This window comes from Amia ocellicauda, chromosome 7, assembly GCF_036373705.1.
Source record: "Amia ocellicauda isolate fAmiCal2 chromosome 7, fAmiCal2.hap1, whole genome shotgun sequence".
Lineage (NCBI taxonomy): Eukaryota > Metazoa > Chordata > Actinopteri > Amiiformes > Amiidae > Amia > Amia ocellicauda.
Genome location: NC_089856.1, coordinates 14,276,282 through 14,296,557, shown reverse-complemented (window position 1 = coordinate 14,296,557; position 20,276 = coordinate 14,276,282). Strand labels below are relative to the sequence as shown.

The 20,276-nt window shown below is 45.2% G+C and overlaps 1 protein-coding gene across 4 annotated transcripts; it reads right to left on the bottom strand.

The window, feature by feature from the left end:
- LOC136752907 (ATP-dependent 6-phosphofructokinase, muscle type) lies at positions 1-19,511 on the bottom strand. 4 transcript variants are annotated; one of them, XM_066708614.1, is made up of 25 exons: positions 19,337-19,511; positions 19,093-19,209; positions 18,374-18,478; positions 16,895-16,968; positions 16,473-16,550; positions 14,673-14,862; positions 14,341-14,506; positions 14,087-14,131; positions 13,841-13,949; positions 13,600-13,695; positions 13,346-13,438; positions 13,042-13,167; positions 12,771-12,835; positions 12,543-12,606; positions 6,583-6,597; positions 6,181-6,327; positions 2,461-2,531; positions 2,172-2,259; positions 1,815-1,967; positions 1,465-1,629; positions 1,147-1,208; positions 850-961; positions 644-743; positions 429-534; positions 1-284 (listed from the first exon to the last, which is right to left on the bottom strand). In XM_066708614.1, exons 1-25 carry the CDS (start codon positions 19,494-19,496, stop codon positions 146-148), a joined length of 2,646 nt encoding a protein of 881 aa, XP_066564711.1. In that variant the 5' UTR covers positions 19,497-19,511; the 3' UTR covers positions 1-145. The 4 variants fall into 4 exon arrangements, with proteins under 4 accessions (XP_066564711.1, XP_066564714.1, XP_066564712.1 ...); XM_066708617.1 differs by lacking the exon at positions 1,465-1,629; XM_066708615.1 differs by lacking the exon at positions 6,583-6,597.
- Positions 19,512-20,276: the final 765 nt, after the last annotated feature.

The following is a 20,276-nucleotide window of genomic DNA, read 5'->3' as shown; positions in this document are numbered from 1 at the left end:
TTGCTTATTAGACACTTTTAATGTGTTTAAATAGAGACACCTTCTCTTTCATTAAACAGACAGACAGCTCATCCTCTCATCTTCTCTCTTCTGTCTTCTCTCTTCTACTCTCATCTCCTCTCCTCTCCCCTTCCTGGGGCAGGGCTCAGTGGCTCTTGCCCCTCTGGTGGATGATGTGCTCAAGGCTGGCTCTCTCTGTAGTGTCCAGGCTGATCTGGTACTTGGCCAGGATCTTTAGGATAGGCCGCAGTTTCAGCCACCACTGGTCCTTAGGGATCCTGTGCCTGGAAAGAGAGAGACGGAGAGGAAGGTACAGTACAGTACAGTAAAACATGATACACACCATGGAAAACACAGATATACATGTAAGAAACAGAGACAGACACACACACACACAAAGACAGGCAGACAGGCAGACAGATACTCACTCAAAGTCAGTCTGCGCTTTGAGGTCGGCCAGGGGCTGGAACAGAAGGGCTCTCTTCCTCATGCCCAGAACACAGGCTGAGTCTGGGGTGTTAGCAAACACACGGCCTGGGGGGGGCAAGAGACATCACACTGAGTTGTCAAACAAACACACACACATACTCTTCTCTCTGTCAATTTCTCTCTCTCTCACACACACACACACACACTCTCTCACCATGTCTGTAGCACTCCCTGAGCTTGTCAGTCAGCCACAGCACAGATTTGGCTCCCATCTTGGTGCCAAAGTTCCTGTCGAAAGGTGTGGGGGTGCCACCCTATGGGGGAGGTAAAGAGGGTGAGTCAAACAGTAACAGTCCAGCCCAGTCTAATCTCATCCAGTCCAGTAAAATCCAGTCCAGTCCTGTCCTGTCTAGCCCAGACCTGCTGCATGTGCCCCAGCACGTTCTTCCTACAGTCGAATATGCCGCGGCCCTCCTCTGAGTACAGGCTGAAGATGAAGTCAGTGGTGTAGTTTGAGTTGCACTTCTCATTCCTGCAGCCAGGGGGCGACACCATAGAGCAGGAAGAGTGCAGGTGTGGGTGTCAGTACATTAATGTAACACACACACACACTCTCCAACCAGGCAAAACAGATCCTTTCATAATAATAATAATAATATGAATACTACTACTAATATAAATCATAGTAATAACAGTGATATTAATGAAGCTGGGCACCTGAGGATCAGGCCTCTCTTCACCGTGGTCTTCATCTTTTCCACCAGATGCTGAACGTTCACCTGCAGACAAAGGGGCACAGCATTGGCATCTGGGTCTCGGGGAGCACTGAAGGGGCAACCAACCCTCAGGGCAGGTGTGTAAAACAGCCTCCTCAGGTTTCTCCAGCTTAATGCCTGTCTGCTGCACCTTAACGCAACTAACCCTCACACCCTGTACCCCTCAGCGATTCTGAGCTTAAAGCTTTTAAACCAGGAACCTGAACACCCCCGAGCCCAGCACACCTCACTAAGAGACACTTGACCCCTGATCCCTGACCTCAAGGTCGTGGATGGTGAAGTGGTCCTCGTAGATGTAGGCGGCATCTGCCCCGGATGCCAGCCCCGCCATGGTGGCCAGGTACCCACAGTACCCCCCCATCGTCTCCACAATGAAGACGCGTCGCTTGGTGCCCGCCGCCGACTGTTTGATACGGTCACACGTCTGACAGAGAGGAGGGGAGGGGAGTGGAGAGGAGAGCAGTGTGATCAGTACCGTGGTGATGAGTGCAGTGTGGTCAGTACCGTGGTGATGGTATTGATGTCAGTGTGGTCAGTTCCGTGGTGATAGTGTTGAGTACAGTGTGGTTAGTACCGTGGTGATGGTGTTGAGCGCAGTGCGGTTAGTACCGTGGTGATGGTGTTGAGCGCAGTGTCGGCCCCGATGCTGAAGTCAGAGCCAGGGATGTTGTTGGACACAGTGGCCGGGATGACCACCAGCGGGATGCACAGCTCCTCATAGCGCTCCCGTGCTGCCACCATCTCCAGAGCACCGGTGTATGCCTGGGAGAGAGAGAGAGAGAGGAGAGGAAAGAGGAGAGGAGAGGAGAGAGGTGAAACAAAAAATAAAAGGAGAGGTGGACAGCAGGAGTGAGAGGGAGAGAAATAGAGGGGTGGAGAGAAGAGGGAGAGAAAGTAGTTTAGCTCTGCTCTGTTTATCACAGCTGGCTTCATGACTTATACCCAGCCTCCCACCCACCCACCCACCTCAAAGCCCCCAATGATGACCAGCGCATGGATGTTGAACTTGCTGATGCCCACACTGATGTCCTCCATCATTGAGCCTGGCAACACTCTGCACAGAGAGAGAGAGAGAGAGAAAGAGTGCGGGAGGAAAGAGGGGGAGGGAGAGAGGGTAGGAGAGAGAGAGGGAGAGAGAAAGGAGGATAGAGAGCAGAGAACATAGACAGAGAAACAGGACAAGGCTGTCAGAAACATTGATAAAATAAAACCCATTTGGAAGTGGGTAGAGAGGGGAAGGTGATGGCTCTCTCACCTCTTGGTTCCCAACATGGAGCCTCCCTTCCCCGTCCAGCCGCCCACGTCTGTCCACTTGATTGGCTCAATCTGCACAAAGAGAGAGAGAGGGACAATAGACAACAAATACATATGATTAACCAATTAACCCATTACCTACCTAATCAAGAAGTATTTACAAGTTGCCACAGACAGAGACAGGAGAGTACAGGTGAGAGGCAGTCATCTTGTTGTTTGACTAGTTTCAGACCAGTCTTTGCATTGCATTGCCCAACAGGTTCCAACTGCTGGACACCGAGTTGGATAGTGACAGCTCTGAGGGTGATGGAAGGGCAGTTGAGCACCAGAGCACCATATTGCCCACTCCCCCCAAGAACAGGGAGGTGGTTATAGTAGGAGACTCAATTCTTAGAGGCATAGATCACACAGTGTGTTCTAGTGATAAGGAGACCAGCATGGTATCTTGCCTGCCTGGTGCTCAGGTTGCAGATCTCCCTAAACTAGTAGACGGGCTACTGGCCAAAGCTGGGGGAATCAACTGGTCATGGTCCAAATTGGAACCAATGACATAGGAAAAGGTAGGGCAGAGGTTCTGCAAGACAAATGTAAAGAGTTAGGAACAAAACTAAAGAGCAGAACCTCCACGGTAGTTTTCTCTTAAATACTTCCGGTACCACGTGTCAGTCAGGGAGACAGGCTGAGATTAGAAAGTTTAACACATGGTTGAAGTCTTGGTGTAGGGAAGAGGGTTTTAGATTTATGGAGCATTGGTCTTTCTTCTGGGATAGATGGGACCTGTACAAACCAGACGGTCTACATCTAAACAGAAGGAGGGCTAATGCGTTGGGAGAGTGTATGGGCAGAGTAATTGAGAATCTTTTAAACTAGGGATGAGGGGGGCAGGGAGCTCTGACAGTGGGACATTTTCCACTAAGGAAAGAAAACAAAAGGGAAACTGCTAGTATGAAATGTTTGTACCTCAATGCCAGGAGTATAAGGAACAAGATGATAGACCTAGAAGCTCCAGTGCTGGCATGTGACTATGATGTTGTCTTTTGAATAAAAGAGCTGGAGGATTAGTGGTAGGAGTGTGTTACAGACCACCCAACTCAGATATTTAGCAAGATGTTGCATTGTACAATGTAATCAGGACTGCATGTAGCAAGGATGTGGGTGTTATAATGGGGGACTTACATTTCCCAAACATAGACTGGGAAAGCCCAGCTGGGACTACAGAAGCAGAAACAGAAATGGTTGAGATGGTAAATGACTGCTTTCTAACTCAATTTATCAGGGAACCAACCAGGGAGAGCGCATGCATTGACTTGATCTTTTCAAATGACCAAGATAGAGTCAGAGGGACACTAGTTAGAGAACCAATGGCAAACTGTGATCACAATATGGTTAGCTTTGAGGCATTCTTTCAAAAAACAAGGACCAAGTCTAAAGCAATGATCTACAATTTTAGAAAAGCAAACCTTGAAGGTATGAGGTGGCACTTAGAAGAGGTAGTCTGGAGCACACTGGATATAGATTCAGTGGAAAATGGATGGTTATATTTTAAGAATATACAACTTGAGGCTCAGGAGATATTTGTACCAAAACATAGCAAATTGAGTACCAACAAACATTGGCCAAAATGGTTTAATAGAAGTATGCAAAAAATATCAAAATAAAGAAAATGTTGTATAGTGCATACAAAAGGGCAGATGAAACGAAATACATAGAATATATTGAGCTGCAAAGAGACCTTAAGAAAGGGATCAGGAAAGCAAAGAGGGAAATAAAAAGAAACATAGCTCTTGGAGCTAAAGCTAATGCAATGAGCTTTTTTCAATATTATAACAGCAAGAGGCCAATAAAGGAGGAAGTGAAAGACATAAAGGGCAAAAATTTAAGTATCTTGGAAAACTAACAAGATGTGGCAAATGTTCTAAATGAGTATTTCACAGAGGTTTTTACAAAAGAAAAGACAGAAAACATGCCACAGGTGAACAATCAATCCAGTCAAACCCTAAGAGAGATCAGGATAAATGAGGAGGAGGTACTAAAGGGACTAGCAGAATTAAAAACAAACAAATCACCTGGGCCAGATGGTATATTTCCAACAGTACATAAAGAAATGAGGGACATTATTTATAGGCCGCTAACTAAACTATTCCAAATGACACTTAGAACAGGGGATGTGCCAACTGACTGGAAGACAGCAACTGTCATACCAATCCATAAGAAAGGGGACAAAACTGAGCCAGGAAATTACAGACCAATCAGTCTCACCTGCATCACTTGTAAAATGTTGGAAAAAATGATTAGACAGAAAATAGAGGAACATCTTAATGAAAACCATATTCTTGAAGATAGTCAACATGGGTTTAGACGAGGCAGATCATGTCTTACTAATTTATTAGAATTTATTGAACATGCAACTGCAGCTGTAGATCATGTGAAAGTATATGATATGATATACTTAGATTTTCAAAAAGCTTTTGATAAGGTTCCACACCAAAGACTGATCCTCAAATTGGAAGCTGTAGGCATTCAGGGTAATGTAAGTAGATGGATTATGAACTGGTTGATGTATAGGAAACAGAGGGTGTCAATTAGAGCAGTCACTTCTAACTGGAGTGAGGTTGTTAGTGGAGTTCCACAGGGATCAGTACTAGGGCCTTTGCTTTTTCTAATCTATATCAATGATCTGGACTCTGGGATAGTTAACAAACTTGTCAAATTTGCAGATGATACTAAAATAGGTGGCTCAGCAGATACAGTCTCGGCAGCACAAGCTATTCAAAGGGACTTAGATAATATTCAGTTGTGGGCCGACACCTGGCAGATGAAATTCAGTGTGGACAAGTGCAAGGTATTACATGCAGGTAACAAAAATGTCCACTATAATTACACTATGGGAGGAACAGAACTAGATTAAGTAACGCATGAGAAAGACCTAGGAGTCTACGTGGACTCCTCACTTTCTCCATCCAAACAATGTGGGGAAGCAATAAAAAAAGACAACAGAATGTTAGGGTATATTGTCAAAAATGTAGAATTGAGAACAAGGGCAGTAATGTTCAGACTGTACAATGCACTAGTTAGAGCTCATCTGGATACTGTGTGCAGTTCTGGGCTCTACACTTCAAGAAAGATATCGCTGCTCTAGAGGCAGTTCAGAGGAGAGCAACCAGACTTATTCCAGGTCTGAAGGGAATGTCCTACTGAGAGACTGAGGAACTGAACCTTTTCACCCTGGAACAGAGGAGACTACGTGGGGACTTGATCCAAGTCTTCAAAATCATGAAAGGCATCGACCACATCAAACCAGAGGAGCTTTTCCAGATCAGCAGGGACACATGCACCCGGGGACACAAATGGAAATTGTGCTTCAAGGCATTCAAGACAGAAAACAGGAGACACTTCTTCACACAGAGAGTCGTCACAATCTGGAACAAACTCCCCAGTGATGTGGTTGAAGCTGAAAATTTGGGAACATTTAAAAATAGACTGTATAGGATCCTTGGATCACTTAGTTATTAATGGACACCGAACGAGCACGATGGGTGGAATGGCCTCCTCTCGTTTGTAAACTTTCTTATGTTGTTAAGTAATTGACCAATTACTCAATAAACTAATTAACAGTTTGAGGGAGGAAATACATAAAATGAATGCACAGTGATTAACTGAAACAACATGCCCCAAAGTACAAGCACAAGTCTGGGTGCCTTTGGCGTGTGGCTGGTGGTACCTTTCCTGTGGCGAGCCCCTCAAAGCCGTCGTACACAGCAAACATGTTATGACCCTGCACCAGGCCGATCCTCACGGTGGAGCGCACTGCCGCATTCATGCCCGAACAGGGGGCACCCACGTTCACGATCCCAATGTTAAAGGCAGTCTGAGAGAGTGAGAGAGGGAGAGACAGAGGGAGGGAAAGAAGGAGAGGACAGGAGGGACAAGAGGAAGAGTGGGAGAAAATAGAACCACCACCCCCCCCCCACCGAGATGGAGGAAGGAGAATGTGGGGTTAGTGAGAGAGAGAGGGAGAGGTGGAGAAACTAATGACTAATGGCTGTGACTGTTACATTGTTACTGTGGCACAGTGTGCTAATGTTTTGGAAAAGCTGCTAACTAAGTCATGCTAGAAAAGCACCTCTGCATTGAACTGCTGAGAGAGGGAGAGAGAGAGAGAGAGATTGACAGGGGCAGAGGTGGAGAGATGCCATGCAGTTTGAGGAGAGAGGGAGAGAGGGAGGGAGAGAGAGAGAGAGAGAGAGAGAGAGAGAGAGAGGGAGAGGGAGAAAGTCAGGGTGTGGCAGGCTACAGGTAACATTCCTGCATCGGAAATTAAAACAACTGTAACAGGAAACCAACTGCAGCGACAGTTCCAATCAATCAAAGTATTGATCACCGCCAGCTTACAGATCACATGCTAATAAAGTCAGCAGAAGATGGACTCCCCTCCAATAACCCTCACTGACTGATTGTGTTAAAACAGTGAGAAAACTGGAACACAGTCACAGAATGCAAAACAGACAGGGATGTTTATAATAATAATAACAATAATAATAAATACAGCTGCAAGCAGCAATGCAGGGGGCCAAGTACATATCTATCTACACAGTACCATCCAGTCTAACACATTCTAATGCAGTTCAATCCTGCAGAGTATCACACTTTATGCAGTTTAACCATTGATGAAATCTGATTGGCTCATGGCGGCCATCTTGTTTCATCAATCATATTGCCTTTAACAAATCTGATGGACGACCTAACCAAGGGCATGTGTACAAAATTTCACATCAATCATCTGAAGAAGACATTTGAAAATTGTCCAAAATGTGTCACTTAAACCAATATGGTCACCAAGCCCATGTGACAAATGGCTTCCATATTTCATATAGCATAGCTCTACAAAGCCGTCTATCACTGTATTAAGTTTAATAACTTTTCGTCAAGCGGTTTGGTTTTTATAGGCTTTTGAAAATAACGGCGGAATAATAATAATAATAATAATAATAATAATAATAATAACTAGAATGCTAAAGTTCCTGGAGAAACTTTGTCTGCATGTGAAAGTATGTTTGAGAATAGTAAGCAGGATGTTTCACTGTACATGTAGTACTAACATGTAGTAAGTACCAGATACTACAGTATACTATAGTATAAAAGTGTAATATAGTATAAAACAGTGTATTGTAGCATTTTCTGTATTGTAGTAATATTGATAACACATCACAAAGTAATACAGTATACACCGATCAGCCATAACATTATAACCACCTGCCTATGGAGATCTGGGGAATTTGGAGGCCAAGTCAACACCTTGAACTCGTGATTCATCAAACCAGGCCACCTTCTTCCATTGCTCTGTGGTCCAGTTTTGATGCTCATGTGCCCATTGTAGGCGCTTTCGGCAGCGGACAGGGGTCAGCATGGGCACCCTGACTGGTCTGCGGCTACGCAGCCCCATACACAACAAACTGCGATGCACTGTGTGTTCTGACATTTTTATCAGAACCAGCATGAACTTTTTCAGCAATTTGAGCTACAGTAGCTCGTCTGTTGGATCGGACCACACGGGCCAGCCTTCGCTCACCACGTGCATCAATGAGCCTTGGCTGCCCATGACCCTGTCACTGGTTCACCGCTTTTCCTTCCTTGGGCCACTTTTGATAGGTACTGACCACTGCAGACCGGGAACACCCCACAAGAGCTGCGGAATTTTTGGAGATGCTCTGACCCAGTCGTCTAGCCATCACAATTTGGCCCTTGTCAGAGTCACTCAGATCCTGCTTCTAACGCATCAACTTTGAGGACAAAATGTTCACTTGCAGCTTAATATATCCCACCCACTGACAGGTGCCATGATAACGAGATTATCAGTGTTATTCACTTCACCTGTCAGTGGTCATATTGTTATGGACGATCGGTGTATATAGTATAAAACTCTGTACCATAGTATGCGTTGTAGAACAGTAGTACTGTAGAATATTACAAGGTGCTACAGTATTCAATAGTGTACTATAGTATATCACAGTATACTACAGTATAACAGTGTACTGCAGTATATCACAAGCTACTACAGTATACTGTAGTATAATTATGTATTATGATATAATAAAGTGTACTACAGTATGTGTTGTACTACTGTAGTAATAAGTATAATGCATCACAATGTAATACATTATAGTATAGTATAAGAATCTACCATAGTATTTGTTGTAGAACTGTAGTACTGTAGTATTTGTTATACTATAGTACATGACAAGGTACTACAGTATAGTATCAGTCATATGTTTAGGTTGCATTTATTATTATTCACAATGAAAAAATTATATTGTGAAATGTTATGGGGCGCTATATAAAGTTGTATGATTTATTATTATTAAGTTGGCCTTTGTCAGTATGACAAAAACGTATGTAAAAAGTTTTAAATGTATTAACACGTTGTGTCAGTACTTTCAGAGTAGAAATTGTCAGAGGGGACATGCTTTATATGTAGAACACGCTTAACATGCTTTAAAATACCAAAATACTGCCACCTTAAGGCAGTACAGACTGGGAAGGGGGCGTGGTTTAATTAGGAAGTATATATATATATATATATATATATATATATATATATATATATATATATATATATATATATATATATATATATATATATATATATATATATATATATAGAGAGAGAGAGAGAGAGAGAGAGAGAGAGAGAGAGAGAGAGAGAGAGAGAGAGAGAGGTTTTTTTTTCCGACTATCCTCTGCTGGATTGTAAAGGAAGGGCTCTCTAATGTTATATTTGGCATTATTTTGTGGGAACTTTATTATTGTTATATCGTTTATAATGCATACATTCACAGTTATAGGCACTTTCTAATACTATAAATAGATGATGGACATGTTCTGACAAACTGTATGATTACGATCTGCTTATTTTCACTTATCATGAATTTAAAACACAGGTATCTATCAGTATACATTCAAAAGACTAAGCATTTAAAGCAGGGGTGTCAAACTCATATTAGGTAGTGGGACGGATTTGTACAAATGAGACCTCATGTGGGCCAGATAATTTTTCGGCTGCTTGTGGATTTCTTATTTGAATTAATTCAAGAAGGCAGATACCAATCAATGCATTGTTGGCACATTAAAATAACACACAATATTATGACATAAAGCAAAAGAGAACTGCAACAAATACATGTTGAACAGAAAGCATTTTCCTATGCAACATTGACAAGAATACATTTCAAGTAGAAGAGAGAAGTGCAACAAATAGCCCATCATAAGTGCCATAGAAAGCATGTTTTCTGTTAATGTTAACTATTAATAATATTTGAATATGTGTTATTCATTAATTATACATTTGAAAGAATGCAGGTTATAGTTATAAAACGCCAAATGTCTGTCCAAAATAGCTGTACCAAACAATCAGACATTGCATGTTGGCACTTGAAAACACCAAAATGTAAAATTACAAAAAGTGGAAGAGAGAAGTGTAAACAAATTGCCTATATAAGTGCCACAGAAAGCATTTCATACAACTATTAACAACAATAATTACATATTGGGTTTGAATATCTCATTAATTATTTAACTATAAATGTGTCCAGAATAGCTGGTTCAGATACCGTGGTTAATGCAGCTGCCCTGTGATCAGTAGATTTAGAATCCAGTGCGCTATATTAGGGAGGCTGTGACATTTCCTCTTGCTGGTTTGAGCTCAGATTGAGCTGATACAGTGATTACCCGGTATTGGAAACGGAGATTGAAGAGAGCTCGTTTTGGACATGCTGTGTATATGAACATGACTGATTCAGGGGCATCAGTGATACTGGCAATGACAGATCACTCGTGGGTTTGTGCCAGTGCTGTGAAAACACTGCGAGTGAAACGCCAGGTCCAAATGGCACCGAGTGGTTTTACACTACTGATCAATACGCGATCGCTACTGCACAGTACAGAGTGCAATAACGCAGCACATCCACCAAAATAATTATTCACGGACATTATCAGCGGAGCAGCATTTATTGCAATGCTATATTTTTGTGGCATAAAAGTGTCACCTGGAGAGGCTGGCAAAATGCAGTGCGAGGGACGAGCTCATGCAGGGAAAGTGGAGAAACGTGTCCTGTGTGACTGTACGAGCTGTCAGGTATGCAGGATAAATATGTAGTAAATACAAAGCTACAGTGAATACAAGCACTGTATGTTGAAAACAAAGTTTACATGGTGTTGAAGATGTTTGGTGTACAATTATGTTTTGATAAATGCAATAGTTATTTTTCAACTATAAAATATTGCTTTTGAGCAATGGGATATAAGGGGGATTAATCGTGTAACAGTTTCGTTACCTTAGGTTCACAAAGGCTCGTAGACTCGGCTGTACTTTTAAACAGCACCGCGCTCACATGTGCACTGTAATCGGTACTAAAGTCCCGTATATACGAGTTTAATGTGCTGTTATTATTAGTAATAACATAAATGGAATACGTATTAGTATATACAGCCGTTAACTAATGTAATTTAATATATAAGTAGTAGCATTGAATACATATTAGTATATAAAACAGTATTAAACGGATGTAATGTAGTATATATTATATTGTAGCGATCCTGGCGGGTGTCTGTGTGAATGTGCCATTATAGCAGCGCAAAGGTGGGGGGGTGTAAAAGTTGAGGGAGGGATATTTGTGGGTAAGTGTGTCTGTGTGGCTCCCCCCGTGTCGGGGTGGTACAGCCGGAGAGCGGTAATTGGACGGGAGGGAGTCACCAGATAGGGGAATATATAAGGGCCTGGTGACGGGTTAGGGTTGAGTTGAGCTGAGCGGGAGTTTAAGAGGATCTGAAGGAAAAAGAGGGAAGGGGAAGTACCTGTATCAGATTAATAAACCACAGTTTTTGTTTTTGAGAAAACTCCGTCTCGAGTGCTTTATTTTATTGGCAACCTTTCAAAAGGCAAGGTCGCTACAATATGATAAGCTCTGTATGGGGATGTCATATGGTAAAAGCTTCTTTAATGCAAGCTAAAATCATAGAGAACATGCTATATTATAGGGAATAAACTTAGTGAGATATTTTGGATTTTATCTAACCACGTCTCGTAGCACAGTTAACAAGGCTGAATAATATGGAATAATAACATTACAAATAATTCGTATTAAAGCCCCGTATACACATATTTAATGTAGTATACTTATTATTAGTAGCACTGGTATAAGTGTTACAATTATACAGTATTTAATACAGAAATAGTTTTTAATACAGAAATCAAATAATACACGCTGTGACCGCAGTGGGCAATCACAGTGCAACGCGCAAGCGCAGAGTATAGCAGAGCCAGGGAGGAGGAATCGAACTGTGGGAATCGTGACCGCTGATTGGCTACTGCCTGGGCCGTGATTTGCGTAAACAACGCTGATTGGCTACCGGCCTTTCAGTTGGTTTGTCTGTGCGCGAGAATCCGTTCCACCATTGATTTCAATGGGATTTTGGGTTTTTTAATCGATCATAACTCAGTAAATATCGATCCCAGCCGCACAAAATGCACAAGCAACCTGAACGGTGTCGTAATGAACCTCTGTGTGAAGTTTGGTTTCTGTACGTTAAGAACTGTAGGAGTTATAACAGTCCGGACGAACGGAATAATAATAATAATAAAGCTTTTGTAAGAGAACAAGACTCTGCATGTTTTCACATGCAGACTAAATCCTAACAAAAACAATAGGGTTCCAGCAACTTTGTTGCTTGGCCCCCTAATAATACGTGTTTTAGTATTTCAGTCCATTAGGGAATAGAGGCTGACCCCCTCTAGAGCTAAATCAACAATAAATGTCTGAATACACATTTGAAAACATTTATCACTGTTGAATGTTTGAACTTAATCTGCAAGAGCTGCTACTAACTTCTACTTTATTGATCTGTAAGATAAACACATACTGTACATACAGATATACATGTACTTGTGTGCGTGCAAAGCTCCACAATGCCAAACCCTAGTGCACGCTAATGCAGCTTTGCACACATTATGAGCCCAGCCCTGCAGTACAGTACAGTACAATGCAGCTCAGTTCAGTCCAGTGTGCCAAGAGGGCTGCAGTTCCTCACCTTGCTCTCTGGGGGGTGCACATGAGCCAGCATCTTGTATGTGTTCCAGTTGTTCTCAAAGCTCCTGTAGAGAGAGGGATAGACAGAGAACGTATGTATACATGTAATGTGTTCCCTGTCACCCCACCCCCACACATACACACACACACACAACCCTCCCACACAAAAACAAAACCCCACACTCACTCAAACAATAAAACACACAATTAGAGATATACACACACACACCTCCCACGTAGTTTGATGGCATCTTCAAAGCGCCCCTCTGCCATCGCCCGAGTGACATCTTTAGTCTGTGGAGGGAGAGAGAGAGAGAGAGAGGGAGACAGTGTAAGAGTGAGCGGGAAAGCAGATACAGTAACAGAGTGACTATAATACAAACAGGAACAACGGATGAGAAAGGGTGAGGAGAGGGGGTGGTGGGGGCCTACAATAACACAGTGACTAGGAGACACTGGTTTAGAGCAGCAGTCAGAGGTCAGAGGTCAGGGGGACTCACCACTTGCACACATTCCATGAGTGGCAGGCGCACAGCCTGGTTGCCCGACAGGCTGACCACAGAGGCGGGTGTGTCCGGCGTGGCCTCCAGCAGAGCCATCACTGCTTCCACACCCATCCTGCTGCCCTGGGGGAGGAGAGAGAGAGAGAGAGAGGGAGGGAGAGAAGGATGAGAAGGATAAGCTAGAGGTAGAGTTCCTACAGTAGATATATGAAGAGAGAAAGAAGAGAAAGAGACAGAGATGCAGACGAACAGACAGACAGAGGGACCAAGGTAGACACACAAACAGACAGACAGTCAGTACCAGGATGCGGTCGAAGGCGGAGGGGGTGCCTCCTCTCTGTACGTGGCCCAGGATGGTGACTCGAGTGTCATAGCCCAGTCTCTTCACCACCAACTGGAGAGAGAGAGGGGGAGAGGGGAGGAAGAGGCAGACAGGAGAGTTAGAGAGGAAGGGAGAGATAGAGAGGGCAAGAGGGAGAGGCAGAGAGAGGTCAGTTGGCGTGAATCGCAGCTCCAGGCAGTCAGGACTCAGGCTGGCCTCAGTCCATCACTCACTCTCTTGATCTGTTCAGAGGTGATGGGTTTGCCTGAACGGTCGATGGCCCCCTCAGCCACAATGATCACATTCAGCCTGGAGCCTCGGGTACGAGTCTGAGAGAGAGAGAGTGTAGAGTGAATTGTTGATGATCTACACAGACACAAAAAACTAAGTACGGAAAGATTGGAGCACACAGCGAGAGAGTAGTGGGTGAGTGGAGAGCATGTAGCAGGTGAGTGGAGAGTGAATAGCGGGTACCTCAGCCAACCTGCGACACAGGTGGTTCTCCCAATCCTCCTCAGGGGGCATCTCGGGGATGAAGACCCAGTCAGCCCCACAGGACAGCGCAGTGACCAAGGCCAGGTACCTGCCAACACACACACACACACACTGACACACAACATCAAACACAGTGCTACACACACAGTCACACACTGACACTCACCATCACACACACTGTCACAACACAGTAACACAGACACACCATCACACACACACACTGACCCGCAATGTCGGCCCATCACCTCCAGCACAAAGGTCCTCTGATGGCTGTGAACACACCAAAATATTCCTTAATCAATGAATTAATCCAACCCTAATTTACACCAGCCGCCCCCCTCCGTCCCTCTCTGTTCCTCCTGTGCCCCCCTGCCACACCCCCCTCTATCCTTCCACAGGCCTCCAACCCCCTCTCTACCCCACCTCTTCTGCCTTCACTTTGCCGACCCCTCTACCCCCTCAGTCTACCCCACCCTAACCTCTGTGCAGTGGTGGTGATGGCATCTACCACCTCCATGATGCGGTGCAGGGCCGAGTCCGTGCCGATGGTCATGTCCGTACCACAGAAGTCATTGTCGATGGAGCCCACCATCCCCACGATGTTCAGGTAAGAGGAGCGGTGAGCCTCCTCTGCAGAGATCTTCCCTGGGGGGGTTGGGGGCGAGACTTGTTCTGTGCTGTATTGTGCTAAATTGTACTGTACTGTTGTACTGTATTATACTGTGCTGTATTGTGCTGTATTGTACTGTGCTGTATCATACTGTGCTGTATTGTACTGACTTGTACTGTGTTGTGCTGTAACAGGACTCACCCGCCTTGACCAGGTCAGCCAGCAGGTCGCTCCACTCCGTGCGGAACTGGTTTGCGCCAGTCAGGCTGCCATCACCCCCGATTACACACAGGTTGGTGATGCCCAGCTTCACCAGGTTATAAGCTGCCTTGGTGCGCCCCTCCCGCTCCCGGAAATCCTGACAGCGGGCACTGCCAATCACTGTGCCTCCCTGTCACATAGACACAGTGGTGATGATGATGATGATGATTATTATTATTCTCAGACAGTCTCTGACTCCTCCCACTCAGTGCTGCGCTGCTGCTTTTCCATGTGATATTATTGGTGTAGCCGGAAAGAAACGTGCACTGTATGGGCCAAGGATGAGTCTGAGACACTCTGGTCCCTACAACAGTAAAGTGTAGGGTCATGTACTGCAGTACAAATGCAGTAAAGTGTAGTGTTGTGTAGCGTGATATATGTGTGGTAAGGCAGAGTTTACCATGGTTAAAATGTGGTGAAGTGTAGTGCTGTGTAGCATAGTACAAATATGGGGAAATCTTGGGAAAATCCTGGTTAAATGTTGATAAAAATTTGGTATAAATATGATAAAATAACCATTAAATAAAAAATGGTAAATGGTAAAATCATGGTGAAATAGTGTGAAGTGTTTTGCAGCATGGGGAAATCTTCGGAATATCCAGGTTACATCATGGTAAAAACAAGTTAAAATCATGGTACAAATCTGCTAGAATCATGGTAACATGGTAAAATCAAGGTAAACAATTATAAAATCATGGTAAAATATGAAAATGTGTAGTGTGGTGTTGCATGGTAAAACATATGGTAGTGTATGTCACTGGGATCTTTGTGTACATGAGCTCATTACAATGAGGTAGAAATCAGCAGAGGTGAAACTGTGTCGGGAGATTGGTCTTTTGGCATTTCAAGCATCTCTCTCTATATGGCCAGCCAAATTAACATTTAAAGACATCTTGGAACGTATTTCAGGTATTTTGAAATGGAGAGGTATCTTAAAATGAATTGCAGATATCTTATTTAACTCTATTTACAGATACGTTCAATTCAACATCTCAATCTCAAATTCATTTAAAGATATCTGAAAAACATTTAAAGAAAATCAAAATAATGTATTATTATTACTCAGATATTTATACTAACTTAAACACAGTGCCTTCCAAAAGTATTCAGACTCTTTACATTTTGTGAAATTACAATATGATGCATAAACATTTATTTACACATACTGTCATACAATAACACACATCCAGTAGAACCTCCACCCCCTGCAGCTCAGACCCGGGATTCCAGTTACAGAAGCCCGAATCAAAAGTCACTGAGGAAAGGTTAGGGGTCAACCTCCAGCTAAATACAGTTACAGGGTGGTTTCTCAGAAATGCTGTAATGGGGCAGATCACTAACGTGCATGGGACATGGGCAGGGGCTCCTCAGCGGGAAGGGGGTGCCATCGGGGGGTTCTGACAGAGTGCCGACCAGGGGCGAATGACGTATCTTCGGCAAAAATTAACACAGCGGGGGCACCGGGGAGGGTTGGGAGGGGCATTTGGCCATGAGGGCAGGTTCTTCATCCCCCCCCAGCCCCGCCACTGTGCATCTCAGTGGGGCAGATATCCACCAGCATGACCTGCACCTGTTTACCCCAGCCAGGACACCCCCTTTAACACCCCCACCCCAACAGAATCATCACACTCAGGGACATCTTGGGGAGAAGCAATAGATACCTGTGTGCGTTTGTAAGTTTGTGTGTGTGTGTGCATCAGTGTGTGTGTCTTGGTGTCTCAGGGCTGCAGTTTCTCTCACCAGCTGCAGCATCATGGACACGCTCTCCCAGGTGGCAGGACGGATATTGTCCCCTCCATCCACCAGGCCCTGGTAGCCCTGCAGACACACGCGCACAATAAAAATGTCAAAAGCATCGTACACACACGCCAACAACACAGACACACGTGGAGATAGAAAACACAGAATTAGTCTGTTGACAGAAGTTGACATTCAAAATGACTCCAGAGACACCAGAGTGAACTATGGCAATTAGTACTAGACTGGACTGGACTGTCCTGTCCTGCTGCAGAGTCACTGACTGGACTGGATTGGACTGTCCTGCTGCAGAGTCACTGGCTGGACTGGAATGGACTGGACTGTCCTGCTGCAGAGTCACTGACTGGAATCAACTGCTGTACAAGGAGGCTGTGGGGGGACACAAACCTATTGGGGGCACTGACCTCGTGCACGAAGAAGACCTTGGCCCCGCTGTAGATGCCAACTCTGACAGCCGCACGCACTGCAGCATTCATCCCTGCAAAACAACACAGCGGCAGGTCAGTCGTTTGTCCCCCCCATCACCCCCTACCACCATCACTCCTTCTCTCCACCTCTCCCTTCTGTCCCTCCATCTCCTGCTCAGTCCCTCTTCCCTCCATCAGAGTCCACCTTTCTCACCCCCATTCTCTCTCTCCCTCTCTCTCCTTCTTCTTCTACCCTGCCATGTATCTCTGTGGCATCTTCCCTCCTCTATCTCTCTCTCTCAATCCCTCTCCTGTCCTTCTTCCACCCTCTATTCCCCCCCTCTCTCTCATCCTCCCTCTCTCTTTACTGCAGTAAAGGCCAGGAGTCAGTGTTGTGTTGCTGTATTCCTCATTGCCAAAGTCTCGCATTTCAATACCCACAGCAGCTGAGGATCCCCTGCCCCCACCACGTGCAACAGCAACGCCATTCCACAGAAAGGTCGGGGGTGATAAAATTAGACTGGAATAACACAGAGAGGAACTCAGACACAGACAGAAAGGTCAGAGAAGAAGCTCTTAAAAATAAATAAATAAATAAATAGACAGAGGGTAGGCTTGTTCAAGCACCAGAAACACAACTCACATAACCTGTTAACAACTGTGCAACTCAAGGCACAGGAACACTGCAAACAGCACACAGCACAAGGGAAAGGGCAAAGAGTATGGGTCAACAAGTTTCAGTGCAGTTACACCCCTGCTTCTTGAGGGAGGTCAGAGGTCAACATCAAGGAAATTACTGAACACACTGTAACAGCCCAGCACTGAGATACTGAGCTACTGAACACAACATGACAGTCCAGCACTGAGACACAGCTACTGAACACACTGCATCATTGAGACCCTGAGCTACTGAACACACTGCAACATCGAAACACTGAGCTACTGAATGCGCTGCAGCCCAGCACTGAGACACTGAGCACACTGCAACATTGAGACACTGAGCTACTGAATGCACTACAGCCCAGCACTGAAACCCTAAGCTACTAAACAAACTACAGACCAACATAGAGACACTGAGCTACTGAACACACCGCAAGATGCAGAAGGATAAACAGACAGAAGACAGACACTAGTGAGAGACAGAAATGAGAGAGAGAGAGAATATCAAGACAACTGGTGAACTAATTGAGACAGAGCACACTAATCAGGAGACAGCTATAGTATAGAGACAGACACAGGCCAGAGGCAGACAGAGACAGAGACAGAGCACAACACACATATATAAATAAATGAGTCAGGAAACAAAGGCATCAACATCCACAGAGACAGGACACCAGAATGAACACCAATGAAATGAGCATGTGCTATCTGTGTGGAGTTGTGTTGGTTCAGGTTGTATAAGGGGGTACCGGCAGCCAAGGAAACCCCCAAACCTGAAATCATCTGAAACCACCTGAAACCCCAAAACACACTGACCTTGTGCATCCCCCCCAGAGGTGAGCACGGCGATGGCACGGCCCACCCCAAGCTTGGTGAGGTCCACTGCTTTCTGCTTCGACATGTCGCAGGCCGCAAACAAATCTGCAGGGCAGGGGGGCAGAGAGAGGAAGGAGGGTCAGAAGAGTTCTGTCTGGGATCGGATCTCTCCTGCTGCAGAGTTCAAGTCCAGGGGACCGAATAGTAGTCAGCACAGCACAGAGTGTGACTGAGACACTGCTGCAAGTGGGGGGGGGAGTTTATAGCACGGCACACTACACAGCACCCACCCCCTACGCCCTTCGTCACCACTAAACTAAATATAAACACACACCCCCTGCCCGACACCCACTTCCCCGAGCCCAGCTCAGCCAGGCCCCCTTATGCTATAAAAACAGCACAGACTCAGACCCTATAGAAATCTGTCTACTTACTTCACTCATTTATTTTATGGAGGATTTGGCAGCAGGGTATCAGACTGCTAACTGGGGATTTTTAGCAGCTGGGAATTAGTTCCGTGTGGGAGAAGAGAAAACAGCAACAAAACCCCACAAACTAGAAATAGATTGACCTCAACTTGCAATGGAAAGCAACAAAAACAGAATGAATTTGGGCTCTACCAGCTCTGGCGTTAATCAGGCAGGCAGGACAGGTGGACAGACAGGGAGACAGATGGAAACGGAGATACAGACAGACATGATGGCAGACGGGGATCTGACCATTCCTACTGCACTGTTCGCTGGCAAGAGAGGTGGGATCAGGGCTGTTGGAGCCCCCATCACTCCACTCCTCCTCCTCCTCCTCCTCCTCCTCCTCCTCAGAGGATAAGTTCACATCTGCCCAGCACATGAGGCAGGAGGGATTGAAAGAGAGACAGAGAGAGAGGGGGGGGGTTGAAAGGGAGAAAGAGAATGCAAGAAGCAAGCAACATACACACACACACTCTCGGCTCCCAGCACCTACCTGCAGGGGAGCCTAGGGGGGCGCAGAGGGTGGTCGGCAGGGGGCTGCTGCTCCTCCACATCCTCCACAGCCACAGCAGGCCGCAGCAAACGGTGGCAGCCAGGCCAGCGCACAGCCAGAGCTCCAGCAGCAGGGGCCGCTCAGCCTGCCCAGTCCTCATGGCAGAGCTGGGCCACAGGGCGCTGGAGCTTTATTAATAGGGCTGAGCTCAGCTCGCACTGGCAGGGGCACTGGGGCACGTGCTGAGGTTTAGTAAGAAGAGGGCACAGTGACATTGATGGGGAGGGTGGGGGCTGGTGGAGTGGCAGAGGGGGTTGTCTTTTTTACTTCCCATCAGCCTCTCGCTCTCAGGCCGTCACTGTTTAATTGTGTAATTGTAGAGCTTTAAAGGTCAAGTTCAGTGTTTGCGAGTGTTCGTGTATTTGAGAGTGCGCACAGGCGTGTTAATGTGTTTGTGTGTACATGTGTGCTAGTATGTTTGAGAATGTGTATGCGTGCATTAGTGTTTGAGAGTGTGTAAGAGTGCGTGCGAGTGTTCATTATTATTTATTAGCAGACCCCCATATCCAGGGCAATTTACAAAACATAATAGCATTGTAAAAGTGCAATACAGTATACAATTACAGATCAAAACATGTTTCATGTGTTTGACAGTGTGCACGCGTGATAGTGTTCAAATGTGTGTACATTGATGTTCAAATGTGCACGTGTTCATGTGTACGTGTTAGTATGTTTGAGCATGCACGTACGTGTTTTGAGTGTGTGCAGTAGTATTTTTCAGTGTGCCCACGTTTGTTATTTATTAGCATAGGCTAAGTGTTAGTGTTCGATTGCAAACACGTGATAATGGGTTTGAGCATGCGTGTGTTCATGTGTATGCGTGTGCACATGTATGTTAGCATTTGTGTGTGTGCATTAGTGTGCTTGCATGTGTTCATGT

Excerpts from the sequence above, each read along its gene's own strand:
- LOC136752907 (XM_066708614.1), bottom strand. The coding sequence starts at position 19,496 with ATGAGGACTGGGCAGGCTGAGCGGCCCCTGCTGCTGGAGCTCTGGCTG. Across the intron at positions 1,630-1,814 it reads CGCTCAACACCATCACCACG|ACGTGTGACCGTATCAAACA; the intron begins GTACTAACCGCA and ends CCTCTCTGTCAG. Across the intron at positions 1,209-1,464 it reads TCACCATCCACGACCTTGAG|GTGAACGTTCAGCATCTGGT; the intron begins GTCAGGGATCAG and ends CTTTGTCTGCAG.